The sequence below is a fragment of the Phodopus roborovskii genome, unplaced genomic scaffold (assembly GCF_943737965.1).
Source record: "Phodopus roborovskii unplaced genomic scaffold, PHOROB, whole genome shotgun sequence".
Lineage (NCBI taxonomy): Eukaryota > Metazoa > Chordata > Mammalia > Rodentia > Cricetidae > Phodopus > Phodopus roborovskii.
Window position 1 is genome coordinate 24,094,299 of NW_026125397.1, and position 20,345 is coordinate 24,114,643.

A 20,345-nucleotide genomic window follows, 5' to 3' on the forward strand; every position below is an offset into this window, starting at 1 on the left:
GCGCGCTCCCGCAGACAGACAGGCAGGCGCGATCCGGCAGACAGACAGACAGGCGCGACCCCGCAGACAGGCAGGCGCGATCCGGCAGACACTCCTGCTCCAGCCCCAGCCCGTCCCTTTCCGGATCCCCTGCAAGCTCCGCCCCGGGGGCGGGGCTCCGCGGTCACGTGGCCCGGCGGCGAAGGTGCGCGCTTCCGGGTTGGCGATCGCGGCGGCGGCGGGGCCGGGGGAGCAGCGCCGGGCCCCGCCAGCCGGGTCCCCTCTAGGTGGCCGGGTCGGGTGGCCTGGGCGCGGCAGGACCCCGCCGGTAGGTGCGCCGCCCGGGGCGGGGCGGGGCGGGGCGGGGCCCGTGCCTTGGGGCGCTCGCGGGACCCGGGATCCGGGCATGGGACGGAGCTTGCAGCGCCGCTGCCCTGCACGGGGCCCCTTGCCGCGGGCGTGATTTCACCGCCGACCTCCCTCGCGCGCGTTCGCGTTCATCTTCCCCATCTTCGCTCCCGCAGACGAAAACAGCCAGTCACGTGTGGGACTGAAGCCGCGTAGCCCAACCCCAGCGTTGTGCAGCCACACTTCTAAAGTTTAGATACGAAGCAATGCAAGGGAGGAGGGCCGTGCAGATGTTTGATCCCGTTCCGTAATTTCCAGAAGCAATTCCAGACCCTAAGAGGTTCTGTGGATACTGGAGAGGCATCCGTGGCCGCGGCAGGGGGAGAACCCAAGGCTGGGTTGCTAAGTAGGCTTTAAAAGGTGGTAATGGCAACCTCTGGTTGGTTCTTGTCAGCAGAAAGGCAGCCTTGTTAGACGATACTTCTTCCTAAATAAACCTTGTTTTCTTATTTCAGATTTAAGCCTCTCAAGAGTCTGGAGAAAATGGCAGACACAGCCCCGGAACGTTCTGGGCAGCTAGTTGTGCACTCAGACACTCACAGTGACACCGTCCTGGCTAGCCTTCAGGACCAAAGGAAAAGAGGCTTTCTCTGTGATATTACTTTAATCGTGGAGAATGTGCATTTCCGAGCCCACAAAGCCTTACTTGCTGCCAGCAGCGAGTATTTCTCGATGATGTTTGCGGAAGAGGGCGAGATCGGCCAGTCTATTTATATGTTGGAAGGCATGGTGGCAGACACCTTCGGGGTCCTGCTGGAATTTATCTATACAGGGTATCTACACGCCAGCGAGAAAACCACAGAACAGATCCTGGCTACCGCGCAATTCTTAAAAGTCTATGATCTGGTAAAGGCTTACACCGACTTCCAGACTAACCACAGCTCCTCAAAGTCACCGGCTCTGAACGGCACTGGTACTCCAGTCGTTGTTATTTCTAATAAGAAAAATGATCCTCTAAAACGGAAACGGGGAAGACCGAGAAAAGGCAATAGTGTGCAGAAGGGGAAACCAGAACTAGCTGCAGAGGAAGAAACGCAACTAAAAGTGAACAGTTCAGTTCAGAACAGACAAAACTTTGTGGTTCAAGAAGGACACGGTGTGGAAGCGAGCGAACAGAAGATGTCCAAAGACGAGGGACCTGAGCCCGCGGGGGAGCCAGCGAGAGGGGAGGGGAAGGGTGAGAACTGTGACCCCAAGGCTCGGGACGGACAGGACAGCCTGAGTAGGTACAGCAAGCGGAGGATTCGGAGGTCTGTCAAGCTTAAAGACTACAAACTCATCGGAGATGAAGACGACCAGTGCCCCGCCAAGAGGATCTGTGGAAGGAAAACGCGCGCCAGCGGTCCCGAGGCCCAGTGTAAAGACTGTGGGAAAGTCTTTAAGTATGACCACTTTTTAGCAATCCACCAGAGACGCCACACTGGTAACTACACTTTCCAAACTTAGTGCGCCTCTTTGGGAAATGTGGAATTGTGGTCATGACTATTTATTTATGGTTCCGTTTCTGCAGGATAGGCATCGCAATAAAGCCTTCTTCCCTGTTACCGTATTTAGGCCTTAGTAGCCCCACAGTAGGCGATGTCCCCAGTGTACTGGTGAGGGGCGGGTCTTACAGCATGCTTGCCCATGCCTTGCTGACCCAACAAAGCCTGATCCAGAGCCCTTGTTTTTTCTTTTTTCTTTTTCTTTTCTTTTTATCAAGTTATCAAGCACCTCCTGCCTTCTGATTTGTGGATGTCCCTCACCTTTGGGGAAGGAGTCTCTTGCCCTGCTCTGTAGACACCTTTATAGTTTAGCCATCTTGTAAAAGATTTCTCTCCTTTCGGGTGTCCCTGACTCAGCATTGGTATTCAGTCCCCCTTGTGAATGAAATGTCTTTTGTCCTCTGTCCATGTGGCCAATGTGGCAGCCACTAACGACATACGGACCTTTTCTCCTCTCACAGTACTAGGGTTTAGGTGCATGCCAGCCAAGCATTTGACACCTCAACTGTACCCCAGCCATATGTAGAAATGTCATCGCTTGAGTCTAGATATCTACACTGAGAAACTGAGTTTCAGTTTTGTTTCGGTTAACGTAAGTGTGAATAACCACATATGTCTGATGGCTACCGTATTGGACAGCGTGTCTCTAGCGGAAATCCTCGAACCCTTTCTGTTTCAGGTCAGGTTCTGTCATTGCAAGCTTCCGCATACGGTAGCTAATGGATCCTAATACAACATTGTGTTTTAGCTGTCTTCATCCAAATTGTGCATAACTTAAAAGCATTACATTGTTCAGTAAAACAAAACTTAATTAAGGGAAAACAGCTGGTGGAATCTTTCCTTTATCCCCCCGGGGTCTGAAAGTTTGCACCCAGCCTTAGTGTGCCTGTTTTCTCCCTTTGGTATTTGCCAGGTAGATCGGTAAGTGGTCATTCCGGAACACTTCCATGATTACTTCACACATGACCTTGTGACCAGTACTTCTTTCTCCCAGTCCAGAGCCTCTGCGGCCCGAACTTCCTTCCCCTGCCCCTTATATTTCCCACCTTTGTTTTAGCTTCTGGGAGACTGCCGCTGTACTTTTGAGCTTTCAGGCTTGCTATTTCTACTCTTTGTTTTGTTTTTAGGAACCTAAAATTTTGTTTTCGGTTGTAGAGTGAAGATGAGGAGTTATGTAACGAGCTCGCCAAACCAAGATGAATGATAAATAGGGTGTTTATTGGGGATGACCTTACACAGATGACCATAAGTAACTGTCGCAGTATTCCTGCTCCAAGGATGCAGACCCCGACTCCCCGGTGCTCTCCATGACCCAAAGGGACTTCTAGCCCCTGTTCCTCTTCCTTAAACGGGTTATGTCCACACCTGGAGCCACGCCCAAAGGACGGGGCCACTATTGCAAGGCAATATGCAGCTACAGTAGAGCTCCAACCTCGTACCCTTAGACAGTTGCTCCACGCCTGAGTTAAGTCCCCAATAAATTACTGTTTTGTTTTGAGACATGACCCCATCCTGCCTCAGCTTCCCAAGTGCTGCTGTCACAGATGTGTGCCACCCTTTCAGCACCCTGGTGACATGTATGCATTGTGGTGTCTGCCGTCACCGTTAGAGGCTTTCCTTGACTGTAGTGTGAAGATTTCTTTTATGTGTATGCATGTTTGCCTGCACGTATGAGCACCGTGCGTATGCACGGGAACCCAGAAGAGTGTCAGTCAGACCCCGAACTGGAGTTTCAGGGGTTGGATGTCTGTCACTCTGGGTGCTGAGAACCCAGCAAGGTCCTCTGTCAGAGCAGAGCCACTTCTCCAGCCCCAAATGCAGGGATGTCCTTTTTATTCATTTATTTATTTTTGCATCGGGGCACTGAGCTACGGACAGCATTTCTGTGGCTGTGGCGCCTGTGTCTTTTATTAAAAGTTAGGTTACATCCCATAGCTTCTACTTGTTGGTGTCATCTAGTCCTCTTTCTAGACTTTCATCGCCGATAGCTCTGGTTGTTTGCCCTAAATATTTAACATTATGAGCGATTCTGGGATGTATATTTTAATTTGGGAGGCCCTCGTTTACGCTGCGCCTCTCGGCTTTGATCGCAGGGGAACGACCCTTCAAATGTAACGAGTGTGGGAAGGGTTTCGCCCAGAAGCACTCCTTGCAAGTCCACACCAGGATGCATACAGGGGAGCGGCCGTACACCTGCACCGTGTGCAGCAAGGCACTGACCACCAAGCACTCACTGCTGGAGCACATGAGCCTGCACTCAGGTAATGGGGCTTGCACTAGGGGCCCCAGCCACCAGGGTCCCGTGTCCTGGGGTGGCATTTCTCCCATCTAAGTGGTGGTTGCTCAGCCTGGTGTCTTCGAAAGACAGGGTTTTGCATGTGTTGGTGTGCTGCTGTGGACAACACCAGCCAGCCTTCAGCTAGACCTTAGCAACTGTCTCCTGCAATGCAGTATGCTTCTAAATGTGTTTTACTCAAGCACTAGCCTTGAGGGTTCTCTCTATGCCCTTGAAGAACTCTTGCAGTCCACAGTTCTACTCCAGGTCCCACTGCCCCCTGCCACCTTGCATAGTTTTACACACTCTAGAAAGGTTTCTGGGTGTGTAGACAAGGTACTCATCACTTGTGTAAATGGGAACCTGGGTACTGTGTTACTTAATTCATTAATGAGCATCCTAACTCTGCAGTTTTGGCATGATTTAAGTGTTGTTTTTTTGTTTTGTTTTGTTTTTAATTTTTTAATTGGCAGGGCAGAAGTCTTTTACCTGTGATCAGTGTGGAAAATACTTCAGCCAGAAAAGACAGCTAAAGAGCCATTATCGAGTCCACACAGGTATGATACCAATAAGGTGAGGAAAAATTTGCATGGCTGGGGAAGAAATGCAGATACAGAGTATTTGTGAAACAGTAGGTTCACCTTACAGAATGAATGGAAGTACTGGGAAAGGCAGCCAGGCTAGGAATGCAGCGCATTTAGTAGAGGGCTTGCCCTGGGCTCAATCCCCAGTCACATAAAACTAGGCATTGGAGCACACAGCTGTTATCCCAGCACTTGAGGGATGAAGACAAGAGGATCAGAGTTCAAACTCACCCTCGGGTATGTAGTGAGTTTAAGACCTGCCTGGGTTACCTGAGACTGTAGCTTAAAAAGAAAAAGTCAGAGGTTGCCATGCTGTTCTCCAATATCAAAAGACTCAGCTTAATGTTTGCACCATGATTTTGGAACTACATATAGAATCACCACAGAACCGCTGTATCCAAAAGTGCTGCTCGCCCAAGAGGCCTCGGTTGGTTGGCCGGTATTAGTGGCACCTGGAAAGGGATGTCTCATCCATGGCTTCTGATCTGCTACAGGTCCTGTCCTTCCTGCCAGCTGATAAGAAATGAGGGGGCAGGGACATCATTCAGGTCCAAATGACCAGTCCCACTAGCATGAGGAGAGAAGGGTGTTTACGAGGGCTACAGGACCCTTGCTCTCAGAGGAGCACCGAGTGAGGGCCTTTGGGTAATAAAGCTTATTGTTGTTGTAAAGTGTCATATTTAAAGTGATTATTTTTCAGGGCAGTGCTTTAACACAAATCACTGAAGAAATGCAGGGAGAGCATACATGCACTGACACTTTTTTTATCATTGCGGCAAGGCCACTCACTGCCAGAATGCAACCACTGCCATCGAAAATTCATGGATGTGTCTCAGCTAAAGAAACATCTGCGAACACACACAGGTAACGCGCCACCTCATTCAGCCTCCTCCGCCTGTGTTTGGGATGCTCATTGCAAATACGGTGCAAGTTTGATGAGTTTTATTTAAAATTCCAAGTAATGTCGTATGGGGACATTACATCCCGCTGCGAGTCAGCACAAAAAGGGGATTGCCTGATGAACGCTGTTCATGTGTGATGATGAACGCTGTTCATGTGTGATGATGAACGCTGTTCATGTGTGATGATGAACGCTGTTCATGTGGGAGAACTCACAACAACCCACAGCAACTGCCAATCTGAGTCTGATCCCGCGTTCCACTCAGTTATTTCTTCACTGAAGGTGTCTGCACTGAGGGTGGAAACAGTCAGTTGTTCAGAAAAGGAAGCAGACACAAAGAGACACGGGATTCTTCACTCTGCCCTCTGGAACCAGTGCTCAGCCCCAAGCCTTAAATGACCGCCTCCCAGAGAGGCGGGGAAGGCAAGGCAGCTTTGTTGGGCAGGGAGTGTTTTTTTTGTTTTTGTTTTGTTTTTTCCATTTTAAGTTCAGAGAAGTAAAACTGTCCATCTTGTACCTTTTGGGTTAAAAATAAGCCTGTTGGATTTTTCCAAGAAACAGTTTCTATTAAGGTGGATTATTTAATGATTCTGGCAAATTGTCATTTACTATTGTATAGGTAGGCCTCTGACTTCAAGACTAGTTTGGTCTACAGAGTGAGTTCCAGGACAGCCAGGGCTACCCAGAGAAGCCCTGTCTTCAAAAAAACAAAAACAAAAAACAAAAAAATTATTTAGTTTTTGGCACTTTGGTTCTTTTAAGGCAGGTTGGTAACTTCCTAACATGAAGAAAACATAGTGTTGATTAAGTATCATTATCCAGGTACCTGGGACCAGAAACAACCAAATGAAGACGGAGGTTTCTGAGCCGCCTGGTCCTGCAGCCATTTCTTCCCAAATAAACACAGAGAGGCTTCTGTTCATTATAAACTGTTTTGCCGATGGCTCAGGCTCCTTACTTGGATAGCTCTCTCTTAATTATTAACCCATAACTATTGATCTATATATTTCCACTTGGCCTTATCTCACCAGAGAATGCGGGAAGCCTATCTTCCTGGTGGCTGCATGGTGTGTCTCTGTGCTCCTCTCTGTGCTCCTCTTCCCAGAATCTCCTAGTCTGGTGGCCCTGCCTATACTTCCTGTCAGTCAGCATTTATTCACCAACCAATAGGAGAAACAAATTCACAGCACACAGAAGGACCTCCCCCATTACCCAAATCCCCAGAATGTTCCAAATCACAAACGTTTTGAGTGTCAGTGTTATGCCACGGTGGAAAGCGCCACACTTCTCCTCATGGGGTAGAGCATTGTCGATTCAGGTCTAATGCTGTCTAAAATCACTCAACAGGCTCTGCGTGGGAAGTTTATATGAAACATGATGAAGTTTGTATATGGATTTGATCCCACCTCTAAAGTGTGTGTGAGAGAGGGAGAAGGGAGGACAGAGAACATTTTCTAAAATCTGAAAAAAAAAAAAAAAAACAGTGATAGCTCCGATTTCCAGCAATTTTTCTTTACTCTTTTTTTTTTTTTTTTTGAGATTTATCTATTTTTATTTTACATGTAAGTGTGGCTTGCCTGCATATGTCTATGTACTGAGGCCTGACTTGGGAAGGCAGAGTGAGTGCCGGCTGACTCAGGAAGCATGTAGGTTTACCTCAGTCCCGCGTAGGGGTTTGAGCATGGGAAAGCCTAGCTGTTTGCAGTGAACCGATAGGGTTAGGCTACAGATAGTGAGCCGATCACTGAAAGCAGGCAGGGGCATGAACGGGGGGGGGGGGGTGCACGTGGGCAGAGAAGGAAGGGCCTGGGGTAGGTAGTTAGCAGATCTGGGAGAGAGAGGAAAGTCTTCAGGTCAGGAGAGTGGATGAAGATGTTTGGGAGCTCATTGGTCAGGAACAAAATAGTCATTGCTTGTATGACAAACTGTTAATATTCCAAAATATAAAAAGTAGGAAACCAGGCAGAAGGTGTGCACCCTCTGGAACTGAGTCAGCTCTGACTGAATCTTCCTGAGTCGCCCTCATGTGTCTGGCTTTACCTTTCCTTGCTTAGGCCTATGAAAGACTTCCTTCTGGCCCCTGCTGCTCAAGCCCTGACATTTATAACCCCTTTAGCAGCTGTCTCTGTTAACAGCTGGTGGTCTGTCAGAGTCTCGGGACTGAATAAAAGAGGAGTGGCCAGTGAGTTGAAGGAGGTAGTGCACACAGGGCAGATCCGAAGCCAGGGGTCAGAAGACTCCATCAACCTTGTGGCTTGAGTGTGCCCTACAGATGTCAGTGTTGGAAACCTAATGGCTGACAAAAGGTGTTGAAACAGGCAGGCACTCATGAAAAGCGGTGCTGTATCAGGGCAGGGGGGGCCTGGGAAGAATGAGTCTGGTCCCTTCCCTCCCCCTCCAGCATCCTTTCTTTTCCACCGTGGCCCTGGCCAGTGTGGTCCCTCCCTGCACTTGGAACTCGCCACTCTCCTGAACTGTGTCGAATAAGGTCTTGGGGCTGTGTGTGGTGGTGACGCCTTTAATCCTGGTACTCAGGAGACAGAGGCAAGTGGATCTCTGTGACCGGAGGCCAGTCAGAGCTGCAGAGTGGGTACATCGTCCACATGAGAGGTGGACACTGGCCAGAGTCTGAGCAGGCCCCGGCTCTGAGGAGGAAGCCGCCTGGCCGTAACCTTTGGAGTGATAAAAGTTAGTGATGTGCTTGCTGGCTGTCCAGTTTGTCTCGTGCACGGTGCCCTGCCTGGGTAGAGCTTGGAGACAAGTCTGGTCGGAAAGGGCATCTCAAGTTGCCCTTCTTCCCTGCTGTTCTCCAGTGAGGACAGGTCTGCTGCTGCAGGGTTTCCAAAACTCCCCTCACTCACGTTAGAATCCCTGCACTTTGCTCCTGGGGGGCATGAAGGTCCACTGTTGCATGGGCAGTGTGCAAACTAATACTGAAGAACGCTTGTTGCTGTTAACCAGTGAGGTCTGCGAACTACAGCAGTTTGTGTGAGCCTCAGACCGCCCCTGGGAAAGCCATTCATTGGGCAGGGTGTGTGTGTGTGCGTGTGTGTGTGTGTGTGTGTGTGTGAAGATCTGTGACCTGTTGTGGTGAAATGTTTCGTCAGTGTGGAGACACCCATACTGTTTTCCTAGTAGACACTGGATAGCCAGGAATAGGCCCCTTTCAAGACTGCTGTGATCCAAGAGGGAGGGAACTGAGAAATAGTGAGCTTTCTGGACATACTTGGAAGGTAGATATAAATGTGAATACAGAAGCCCCTCTGAAGGTCCAGTGGCCACCTTGCCCAGGAGTCGTGCAGGGGGCAAGAGTCAAGGTAAAAAATGCAAGAGTAACTACGAGTTCTTTTATCACCCACACATGAGCGGAAGGAACCACACCTCCCCTGCATTCTCTTGGCCCCGCCCCGCCCGCCCGGATGTGTCCATGCACTCAGGGATGCCTTCCCATTGTGAAGGAAAGCGCCTGAGTTGTTACTGTTTTTCTTTATTTTCTAAGGTGTGTGTCCCTACCTCCAGCTAGTCAGGCATGTATTAATAAACACTTTCCCCATTCCTATTTTAGGTGAGAAGCCATTTACTTGTGAAATCTGTGGGAAGTCTTTCACAGCCAAGAGTTCCCTTCAGACCCACATCAGAATCCACCGGTAAGCTTGTTTGGTTTCGGTGACAGGGACATACCGCTCTAGCCCATGCTGGCCCCAAACGTGCTTATCTGCCCCAAGTACCGGCACTGCTGTGGATGCCATCACATCTAACTGTTTTTGTCATTTAGCAGCCTCATTGAACTCTGGTGTTCTGTGGGTAACCCATGCCCTATATAAACTTTTCTTCCAGTTGTTACTCTGCTAGAAATCTCTGTGTGATTCATTATTTTATTTTTTTCAGTAATTAAATTTCTCAGCAATATTGGGTCTGGCCAGTAAAGGCTTACATTGTTGGGTTCGTTATTTAGTTTTTATTGGGGGGAGTGGTCTAGAGCTCACATCTTCAATCAGAAGTAATCATTAAGGCCTGGAGAAGTGGCTCAGTGAATAAACTACTTATTGCATGAGAATAAGGATGTGTTTGGATCTCCAGCCCCATGGAAGAGCCAGAGGTGATGTAGGAGGGCAGAGGGTGGAGGCAGGTGGATCCCAGGGATTGTCTGACTGCCAGGCTAGCCAGAATGGCAAGCTCTGAGCTCCGTGAGAGACCCTGTCTCTAAAGTAAGGTGGAGTGTGGTTGCGGAGGGCTGCCAGCGTTGACCTCTGCCCTCCACGCACACACAGAGATACACTACACACGCAAACGAAAGCCTCAGTGGAGTGTGTTACACTCCAAACCTCAGCACATAAAAGGTAGAAGCAGGAGGGTGGCCCACAAGTTCAAGGCTAGCCTGGACTACATAGGAAAATTCCATCCAAAAGAAAAGGGTTCTGTTCATAAAAATTACTAGGTTGGATTTAGGTATATTTCTAAACACTTCAAAAATAATTAGTAGCTGCTTAAAATTTTAATATTGATATTAATTATAATATATACATACCTACTTGGCCCCTGGTGTCTAAAAATAAGCTATGAGAACTAAACGCAAAATGGAACTGTTTGTGTAACATATAAATGTTTACTTTCCTACCTGAAACACATAACAACAGAATTATAGAATTTCATCCCATGTAGCCCAGTCTCGTCCGCCACCCTACCTTAAACCCTTTCCAGCCCTTTATCTTTGAGACTTGAAGCAGGAGCACAGAGAAAGGGCTCACTCCCAAGTCCGTATTTGGTAGGAGAACCTGACCCCGGAACCTGCCTGGTCGGCGTTCCTGTGTTGTGTGCTCTCTAGTGTGAAGCAGAGCTGGAGTTTTTAGGGGTTTTGACGAGAGTCTAGGCACTGGCATCCAGGGAAAGGAGAGTTTTTATAAAGAGGATGGCAAACACTCACGCCGGGTGCCGGCCCAGCATCCCTTTACTTTGGATTGCCTCCGCCTAAGTACCTAGGAAGGAGAAAGCAAGTGTTTCTGTGTTTTCTTACAGAGGAGAAAAGCCATACTCCTGCAGCATCTGTGGCAAGTCCTTCTCTGACTCCAGTGCCAAGAGGAGGCACTGCATCCTACACACGGGCAAAAAGCCTTTCTCCTGCCCTGAGTGTAGCTTACAGTTTGCTCGCTTAGACAATTTGAAGGCTCACTTGAAAATTCACAGCAAGGAGAAACACACATCGGATCCCAGCAGCGTTTCTGGCAGTAATGCTGACGAGGTCCGGAACATTCTTCAGCTACAGCCGTACCAGCTCTCCACCTCAGGAGAGCAGGAGATTCAGCTTCTTGTAGCTGATTCTGTGCATAACATTAACTTCATGCCAGGCCCTAACCAGGGGGTCAGCATCGTGACTGCTGAGAGCTCTCAGAACATGGCCACAGACCCAGCCGCTAACCTTGCCCTGCTCACACAGCAACCGGAGCAGCTGCAAAGCCTGATTCTTTCCGCTCAGCCGGAGCCAACAGAACACATTCAGAGCCTCAGTATGATTGGTAGCCAGATGGAACCCTCCCAGCCAGAGCCAGTGCAGCTAATCGCATTTTCCAAAGACACGCTGGCGCATCTGCATGCCCACCAAGGCCAGACAGAGGCTCTCCGCTTGGCAGCGGATGCTTCCGGTCCCGCCCAGCACCTGCAGCTAACTCAGGAGTCTGACCCATCCCTACCCACTCCTCTAGGCCAGGAGCAGAGCTGACCCATACACATGACTGACCGTTCCACAGGACCCCTGTCCTGGGCCAGCAGTGACAGGCTGGTCCTTTAAAGATGTGACAGCTCTATCGGTCAGAAGCTGAGTGTTGGCAAATGTGCACAACCTGTCTTATCTGTAATACCAGTTCATATTTAGCATTTAAATATTGATGAGGGGCTCCACTCTCGTTGATTTAGACTTTTCTCTAAGTGTTGAGTGTTCACCGCCATAGAGTGTGTCTTCTTTAGAACAAAACGTCGTATGTAGGTTGAATCTTCAGATTCGATGGTTGGTTCCATTCCGTTATTTCTCTTACGCAGTATACTTGCCAGTCCAAAACAGGTCAGGACTGACCTGTACTTGATTACATCAAGCAAGAGATTTCCCCTCTGGTAACTCTTAAAGATCACCTCTTAAATTTATCTTGTGTGGTGCAGTCGGCTGATCCTGATGCACTAAAGATAGATTCAGACTTGAAAACCATACATGATATGAAAGCCAAATGTACTTTTTGTTTGTTTTTTGAAACAGGGCTGCTCTATGCAACAGCTGTAGCTGTCCTGGACTCATTTTGTAGACAAGGCTGGCCTCCAACTCACAGAGATCCGCCTGCCTGTGCTTCCTGACAGCTGGGATTAAAGGCGTGTGCCACCGTCACCTGGCACAAAATGTCATTCTAAAATTTTTTGAGTTCAACTTTTCTGCAAAACATGGATTTATACCTTTTTTTGAAAGAAGCAGACTGTTAAATTTTTAATTAAAAAGTCTTCTAAATATGAAACTAAATCAAGATATTCATTCCAAATAAACCAGTGTGTCAGATAATGACTTGATATTCATGAAAAAAAGGGTTCTTAATTACCTGGAACTTTTAATACACTACTGAATTATTCTTGATCTCAAAATACTGATTTACATGTTCAATCTTAGAACTTCATAGAGGTAGAAGTATGCAGTAAATTTTTTTTTCCCTTCGAGTCTAGATGAAACTCCAACACACCTTTTAATTTTGAGGCTTAGGGTGGAAGAAGCCAGCCTGTGGCTATGATTGTGTGTATTTCAAATGTCTGGGTTGTTTTCAAGACCACTGTGTTTAGTTGAATTCTTTGTTATGTCTCATAGAGCTAGCAGTCATGTCTGAGAAAGAGACAGGGTAGACAGTGGGTTCGGAATCAACATCTGCTCGATGTCAGCTGTGTTCCTAGACTGCTCTTATTCCCACTGAAATCCAGTGTGTTTCTGCAAACTAGAGTTTTACAGAAATAGACAGACAATTCTTCAGGTTACAGAGAAGAACCAAGTATTTTTATTGCATATTTACCAAGTTGTATTTTACTATGCAAAATTTACAAATTGAGTTACCAAGGTGGTAGATACGTATGTATCAGCTAAAGTAATATGAAGTTGGACCTGACAAGAGCAAACTCTTTACAAATACTGTTTTACTTTAGTATTTCAGATTCTTGACTTGGTCGTTTAAACAATGCATTCATTGTGAGTGTGTGTGTGTGTGTGTGTGTGTGTGTGTGTGTGTGTGTGTGTGTGCGTGCGCGCGCGTGCGTGCCTGTGTGTTCTGCAGGACACATTGGCTGCCCTGGTGTGGCGCTCCTCCTCCTTACCCTGAGACAGGAATCTGGAAGCTGTTGTCCAGCAAGCCGTGGTCATCCTCCTGTCTGTCTCCACCTGTAAGCACACACGCCACTTCCTGCATTTTGACTTGGGTGCTGGGGTTCAAGCTCCGGCCCTTAAACTTGCACAGCTGGTGCTCTTACCCACTGAGTACCTCTCTGGCCCCTGCTCATTCCTAAAACACAAAGTTTTTATGTTCTTTTCAAAACCTCCTAATACTCCTTTTCCCCAGAATGCTACATTGTATTAAAGTAAATTAATTTTTTTCTTACTGTAGACAGCAAGGTTGTACAGCTGTTGGTTTGGTTTTGGTGCTGGACCCAGCCCATACAAGTTAAATTTAATTTACTTTATAACAGTCTACCTCTGAACTGAATTAGGCCTGGTGGTGCAGGCCTGTGATCCCCAGAGGCAGAAGTAGAGACAGGAGAACCTTGAGTATAAGGCTAGCCTGAGCTACTTAAACCCTGTAAAAGAGCACACAGCCTGGGGGTGTAGGTCAAAGGTGTTCCTGGCATGCACAGCACTGGGCTCTGTCCTCAGCACTGGCGAGGTACAAGACACAAGAAATTTAAAATGTTCAAAAGGCACATGTAACAATTGTTACAAACAGTTTTCCCGTCAGCCTGGTTCCACAGCCGCATCAGCCCCAAATAACACACAGAGATGCTTTATTAGATATAAAGCTGTTGGCCTGTTACTAGCGTATCAATCTAAGTGTTTCCACATTGTCTCAACTTACCAGACAGGGGATCCACACTTCTCTGAAGTTCCTACATCTTGACTCTCCCTACTACACCTCCCAGAATCATCCTTGTCTCCTAGTCCTGCCTATCTTGCCTTCCTATTGGCCAGTGCTTTGTTCATTAACCAATAAGAAACATATTTACAGAATGACATCTCCCATCAAACAATAGGCGAAATTAATCTTAACTGTTATTTAATCTACTAACTTAACTTAATCTAATAACTTAACAAGGTTATTTATTTAATCTACTATAACAGTCAGCCTCAATTGCCACCACCCTGAATCATGTGAGAGAAGCCATTGAAGGGTTGGTCTGTGGGCACACCTGTGATGGACTGTCTTGATCATTAACTGATGTTCAAGGGCCCAACCCACTGTGGGTGGCATCATCCCTCAAGCAGGTGGCCCTGGGCTGTACTAAAAAGCTAGTTAAGTGTGGGCTAGTGAGTGAGTCACTGAGCAAGCCTGCAAGTCAGGTCCCTCCACGGCTCCTGCCTTGAGCTCCTACCTTGCCTTCCCTCAGTGATGGATCATGACTTGAAAGTGAAAGCCAAATAAACCCTTTCTTCTCCCAAGTTGCTTTGGTCATGCTATTTGACACAGTTACAGAATTCAACTAGAACATTTACTGCGAGATATTTCAACATGTAATTAATATTAAAGTGAATTAATGTACATCCTCCCTTGATTCAAAATTAGTTGTGTTTTTCATACTTGCTGTATACCTCAATTTTGACAACAGTGTTTGCTGGTAGTGTTTGATTTACATTTAGATTTCATACAATTTATAGGTTAAAAACCTAGATCTCATCTATCAATGTAGTTCAGATAACTGTTTTCAATCACCGAAAGAAATACGTTTAACTTCTAAAAGTCTGTTTCTTGGTTGATCTGGCCACATGATAAGCCCTCCCTGACTGTTTCCAGCATCAGATCCAGTCCCTGCCTCAACTGTGTCAAAGGAGAATCAGAAAGTGATGATTTTTGTGCCCTAGCTCTCTGTGTCTATAATACACATTCTGGCCCTTGGGATGAAAAGCTCCTTTTTAGCCGGGCTGTGGTGGTGCACGCCTTTAATCCCAGCACTCGGGAGACAGAGGCAGGTGGATCTCTGTGAGTTCAAGGCCAGCCTGGTCTACAAGAGCTAGTTCCAGGACAGGCTCCAAAGCTAGAAAGAGACCCTGTCTCAAAGCAAACAAAAGAGAGAGAGAGAGACAGAGACAGAGACAGAGGAAGGAAAGGAAGGAGAGAGGGAGGGAGGGGGAAAGCTTACTGTGCAAACATCACTCAGGTGCTTGCCTTCTGTTTCTTGAAATTTTCTGCATCTCCTTTTTGTTACATAAGGGCTTACGTTAACCTGGAGTATGATCTGCCCTACAGGTTGTCTACTGGGTCTGGATGGAAGCTGAGTGGTAAGCCTTCCTCCAGCCACATTGCTCCTGAAACTTTGGGGTGCTGGAGCATGCTGGCAGCAGGGCTATCATCCCAGCAGCAGGAGGTAAAGGCAGGAGGCTCGGGAATACATGCTTTGGCTGCATAGTTAGTGTGAGGACAGCCTGAGCCACATGAAATCAGGTCTTACAAAACAAAACCAGGATTCCAGGGTTCATAAGGCGCCATGTGGTTTCGGGACTCATTCCATCTGGTTGTGCCGTGTGCTCATTGCCTCTTCTGCCCCATGGATTCATTTGATTACGCTCCTGCTTAGAAAGAGGCCATTGGCTTTTACCTGAGGCCTCTTTCCCTGCCTGGTTGCTTGCTTCTGGGTCTTCCATGATCTTCCCTCTGTGTCGTCTCCCACCTTCCATAGAACCCTGGGGCACACTGCATTAGCCCACACAAAACCTAATTCGTATCTTCACTAACTCTTGAAAGGTCCTGTTTCCCAGTGCACCCCTATTTAGAGGCAGCGGGTTTGGGGCTTCGGTGTTGATTTGGGAGGTGGGAGGGGGGAGGGGGAGAGGGCAAGGCACACTTCAGCATGAATTGGCATCTGGGCTGAGGAGGGGACTGTGAACTAGGAAGCAAGCCCCACTTAATCTTCATGACATTCCTGTGAGGTAAGTAGCATTATTATCATTAGGCCCATTTTACAGATGAGAACAGTGGAGCCCAAAGACATGATGCGTTTGTTACCGGGCCATAAAGTGGCAAAGCCAGAGCAGTAGCCTCAGCCTGGCTGATCTCATTATACTGCGTTCACAAAAAAAAAAAAAAAAAAAAAAAAAAAAAAAAGCTTGAGACAGAAACTGAGGGTGTGTGTCTGAAAGCCATGGCACATGGTCAAGCTTAGGTAATGTCAGAATTGTAGTCCCTCCTACAGAAATGGATGGACATAATTTCAATAATACTGGTATTAACTCTTTGTTATTAATAAAAATTTACCCAGCAGATGAAAGTTGCCAGGAAGGCAAGAATACCTTAGCTGCCTCAGACTCTCCATAAGTGAGGCACTTCCCCCCAACCCCAAAGTTTAGGACAAATTTGATTTACAAGTATTAAGCTAAATTTTTATCTTCTATTTCTAAACTTGAGTCTAAATCCTCATAAATTCAAAGAAAATCATTTGCTCCTGCTTGTGTAACGCCTAAAACCAAACTCCCCCTTGCCTGCAATGTGGGGGAGGGAAGGGGTGACCTCAGAATCTAGTGTCACAGTAATGGACTTGTTTTCACAGTCATTACAGCTGGTTAAGCAACCAAGATGTTACTGAGCAGGTAATTCTCAATTGAAATGTCCCATGTTAGACAAATTTTTGAGCTAAATCTCATTCAACCAGATTTTTTTTTTATAAAATACAGGAACCTGACCACATTTAGATAATATCAGCAAAATATCTTGGCTTTTTTGTTTGCTTGTTTTTTAGTTTGAGAAATGCTAATTTTTTTGTGAAATGTGGGATGAAGGGAAAAAAAACATGCACACCCAGAAATTCTGTGTCCTGGGGCACAGATTTATCATTTTGAATTCTTAGTAAGTGTAATACATCACTTTATAATTTGAAAATGACTTCCCAAAGAATAGTTTGGCTCTTCGCCTTATTCTAGTTGGTTTGTTGAGTCAGGATCTCACACAGACCAGAGTAACCCTCCTGTCTCCACCCACCGAGTTCTGGGATTGCAAGTGTTCAACACCATGCGTGGCCAACTCCATACCTGTCAAATGAAAAACTAACTGAAACTTCATTGATGGGGTTGTCCTGTGTATGTGTTTCTCTTATCGTTGATGACTAAAACACCATGTGGCTAGTAGCCAGGCAGGAAGGGTAGGCAGGGCTACCAGAAGAGAAGAATTCTGAGAAGGATAGGCAGACAGGAGTCAGCAAGTAGCCACTGGGAGACTAGGATGCATCAGGCATTCTCTGGTAAGATAAAACATGTGGAAATACTTAGATTAATAGAAATGGGTTAATAATTAAGACAGAGCTGGCCGCCAGCCAACAGATTTGTAACTGTGTGTTCATTTGGGGCAAGGCGGCTGAGGGAACAGGCTGGCCAGACAAGAGAAACTTTGAGCTACACTCTATCAGGCTGAATTAGAGAAAGGCCTTGTTTTTAGATGACTTGATTAAGTGACTTCTGATGTTTGAAGAGCAAAAGGAGCCTGGAACTGAAACATGGGGAACATCGGGTCCCTCGTTACTTCGGGGCCTGTGAAAGCATTGTGTGGCTTCAGAAAAGGTGGCATACGGGGGACAAGTGTGAAGAGAAGAGGAGGAAGGGCGGCCCGTTTCCTTCCCTTCTATGGCTGGTCAGTGATGGCGTCTCATGCAGCTCAGGCTGGCCTTGAACTTGTTATGTTATGGAGGGCGACCTTAAACTATGATTCCCTGCTCCCACCACCAGAGGGCCCGTGTCACAAGCAGACACCACCACACCCAGTTTTCATATGATGTGGGGAAGAAACCAGAGATTCTCACATGCCAGGCAAGCACTCCCCCCAGTGAGCTGCATCCTCGGCCCACAGGGCATCTGTCACCAAGTCATGTCAGTTTTACCCCACGCTGTCTTTGAGTCTATCCTGTCCTCACCGTCCATTTGTCCCTTGCCTGGATGGGCTCTGAGTTTCTAATTCCCCCACCCAGGCCCTTTCTCCAGTACAAGGTTGTAATCCATTGTATTTCACCACAGGATGTCTTGCTAAACTGATAGATTGTATTATTTTAGTTGTGGTAGACATGACCATGTTCCTTTCTGCTTAAACTCCTGCAGTTTCCCTCTGCACCTAGGGAAAAAAAAAATCCCGACCCTGCTTCCTCTTCAGCATTTTTACTTCCGCAACTCTGGTCACCTAGCTATTGGCCAATGCACAGGAGGCACTTTTGTGCCTGAGGGCTTGGGGGCAGACGGTCCCTCAGCCTGGAAAGTTGTCTGCGATCCTATCTGACTCAGAGCACTCAGTGGGAACGAGAGGCCCTCCCAGGCCCTTTAGTCCTCGTCAAGCCGCCATCTCAGAAACTTCAAGGACGGTTGCTGCATCGGCTGTGTCCGTTTTACATCAGGAACTGTGGCTATGTGGGCTATGCTGACTCTGGCTAGGCCAGGCCCACCAGAGTCGAAGACACTGAGCTGCAGTTCAAGGCTATTACTATAGACTGCTTACAGATGTCACCCAGAGTATAAGAAACTTGTTTTCTGCCTCTGTGCCCAGGAGATCAAAGGTTGGGAGGTGAGGTAAGGGAGTGAGAACCGTCCTGCACAAAGACAGAAAAGAGGATCCTGTCCCTGGTGGCTCGGGACTTTAGCCTAAGCAGCTGCTCATGCAACTGTTTCCAAAGCCATTAGAATGGGAGTCTTTCATGTGTGGGTCATTTGTCCTATTGGATCCAAAATTAATTAACTGTATGACTACGCCAACTACCATGCTAAATTACTTTTAGTTCATATAAGTGCAATTGTAGATCATAACTCAAGATTTTAACAAGAAAAAAAAATGCTTGTTCTATTCTGTGCGTTTCTGAGGATCCGCAACATGGAATAAAAAGCACCCAGAACTGAAATGGGCTGAGGGAGTTGAGTCATTAAACGCCGCCCTGTGGAGCTGTGAAGCAGTGTTGGGGATTTCTAGTCACCCTGGGCCTGGTACAGAAGTTTACCAGGCCTTCTGGATTCCAGACATTGCATTCCCCACAGCTCTGTGGCTCCACTGTGTGTCTTAGAAAACTAGAAGTCGGCAGGGCTTCAAGAGCTGAAGAACTCGTTTTAAGATCTTTAACAGACCGTGTTTTAGAATTTATTGTTTGTAGAGCCACATAACCCTGTTCGGCTACAACTGAAGGTGTCTATGGGAAGCCCGGCCTATGTAAACAAGACCGGCAAGTTGCTGGCGTCCCTGTGTTAATGAAAGGGAAAAGTATGACACTAAAAGCCTTCCAGCCCATTTATAGTGGGCCTTTTAGAGCATTTTACACTGTGTGTTTAAGTATGGGTGTGTCTGGCGCTCTGAAAATGTGTTCCACACCAAATGATGTCACACACTCAAGAGCTAGAGTGGGACCTTTGCTTCCTGAGTGTGGCAGAGAGCTGGCATTTCCTCTCTTTTCCTCTGGGCTCTCTCTGCCTCCCTCTTATCAAGTACAGCTGAGAGTGTTGAGTGTTCAGGGTTTCCTGGCTGTCTCAGTGTCTTGGGACAAAATGCCAAATGGAAATAAACACACACACAGAAGGACAGCCACTGAACCTCAGCTCCTTAGGGTCCCTGGATCACGGAGAGAGATGTGGCCGTTCCCTCCTAGGTTAAGAACTTCTGGTGTCGCAATTTCACTTCCTTATAATGCCAGACATGGATTAACAGCCATAGCTTGAAATCCAGAGAGGCCTGCCTGACCTCATACCGGCTATACCATTGGCTGTTTAATCTGTGCGACCACGAAGCCTCTAACCTTCAGTTAAATAGGCTCTGTCAACACTCTTCCAATAATGAGAACTTTAACTAAAGCTGCTTGATTTTGAACAATTCCTTTCACTATGGGGAATACTGCATTCTGTTTCCTGAGTCTTTCTTTAGTTCTGACCCTTGAAGATCTAGATCTGTCCCACACACCACTTCCATTCTACCCTTCTTAGTTGAACACACGCGCGCGCGCGCGCGCACACACACACACACACACACACACACACGCACGCACACACGCGGTTTCCTTGTCCCCTTATTTGGTGTACCTGGTTGAAAGACGCAGACCGGGACTCTAAACTTTGTCGTTAGCCTGAGCCTGGGAGCTGGCTGACCTGTCCCAGGAGAGATGGACCCGCAACTGTATCCTCAGTGGCGCCAGGGGTGTGGATTTCTTGGTGGGAGAGGTGAAGGGAGCTCAGACATCTGGCGCCACTCTCAGACCCTGCGGCTTCAACAAACTTCTTGCGGGAGGCCCCTCTGCCAGCTCTCGGAAGTGGTCTGCAGCTTGGTACCACCAGGGCGAACTCGGGCACGGTCACTCTGGGTCCTGTTTCCCTGACCCTGCCGGGCCAGACCGTTTGCAGGCCCCCAGAAGCCCCGGGTGTGAGCAGAACCACGCCCTACAGCACCACCCTGCAGGCGTGGGCGGGGCCCAGGGCCGTCCCAAGACGACAGCGGGGTGATGCTGAGCGGATAAACCTTTGCTGCGGTCCAAACCCCTCGGAACTC

The 20,345-nt window shown here is 47.6% G+C and overlaps 1 protein-coding gene across 1 annotated transcript; it reads left to right on the top strand.

Moving 5' to 3' along the window:
• The first annotated feature begins 848 nt into the window (after positions 1–848).
• Zbtb24 (zinc finger and BTB domain containing 24) lies at positions 849–12,169 on the top strand. Its single transcript, XM_051175567.1, has 6 exons — positions 849–1,810; positions 3,965–4,132; positions 4,620–4,703; positions 5,511–5,594; positions 9,197–9,278; positions 10,648–12,169. Exons 1-6 carry the CDS (start codon positions 871–873, stop codon positions 11,345–11,347), a joined length of 2,058 nt encoding a protein of 685 aa, XP_051031524.1. The 5' UTR covers positions 849–870; the 3' UTR covers positions 11,348–12,169.
• Positions 12,170–20,345: the final 8,176 nt, after the last annotated feature.

Excerpts from the sequence above, each read along its gene's own strand:
- Zbtb24 (XM_051175567.1), top strand. The coding sequence starts at position 871 with ATGGCAGACACAGCCCCGGAACGTTCTGGGCAGCTAGTTGTGCACTCA. Across the intron at positions 4,704-5,510 it reads CCATTATCGAGTCCACACAG|GCCACTCACTGCCAGAATGC; the intron begins GTATGATACCAA and ends CATTGCGGCAAG. Across the intron at positions 9,279-10,647 it reads ACCCACATCAGAATCCACCG|AGGAGAAAAGCCATACTCCT; the intron begins GTAAGCTTGTTT and ends GTTTTCTTACAG.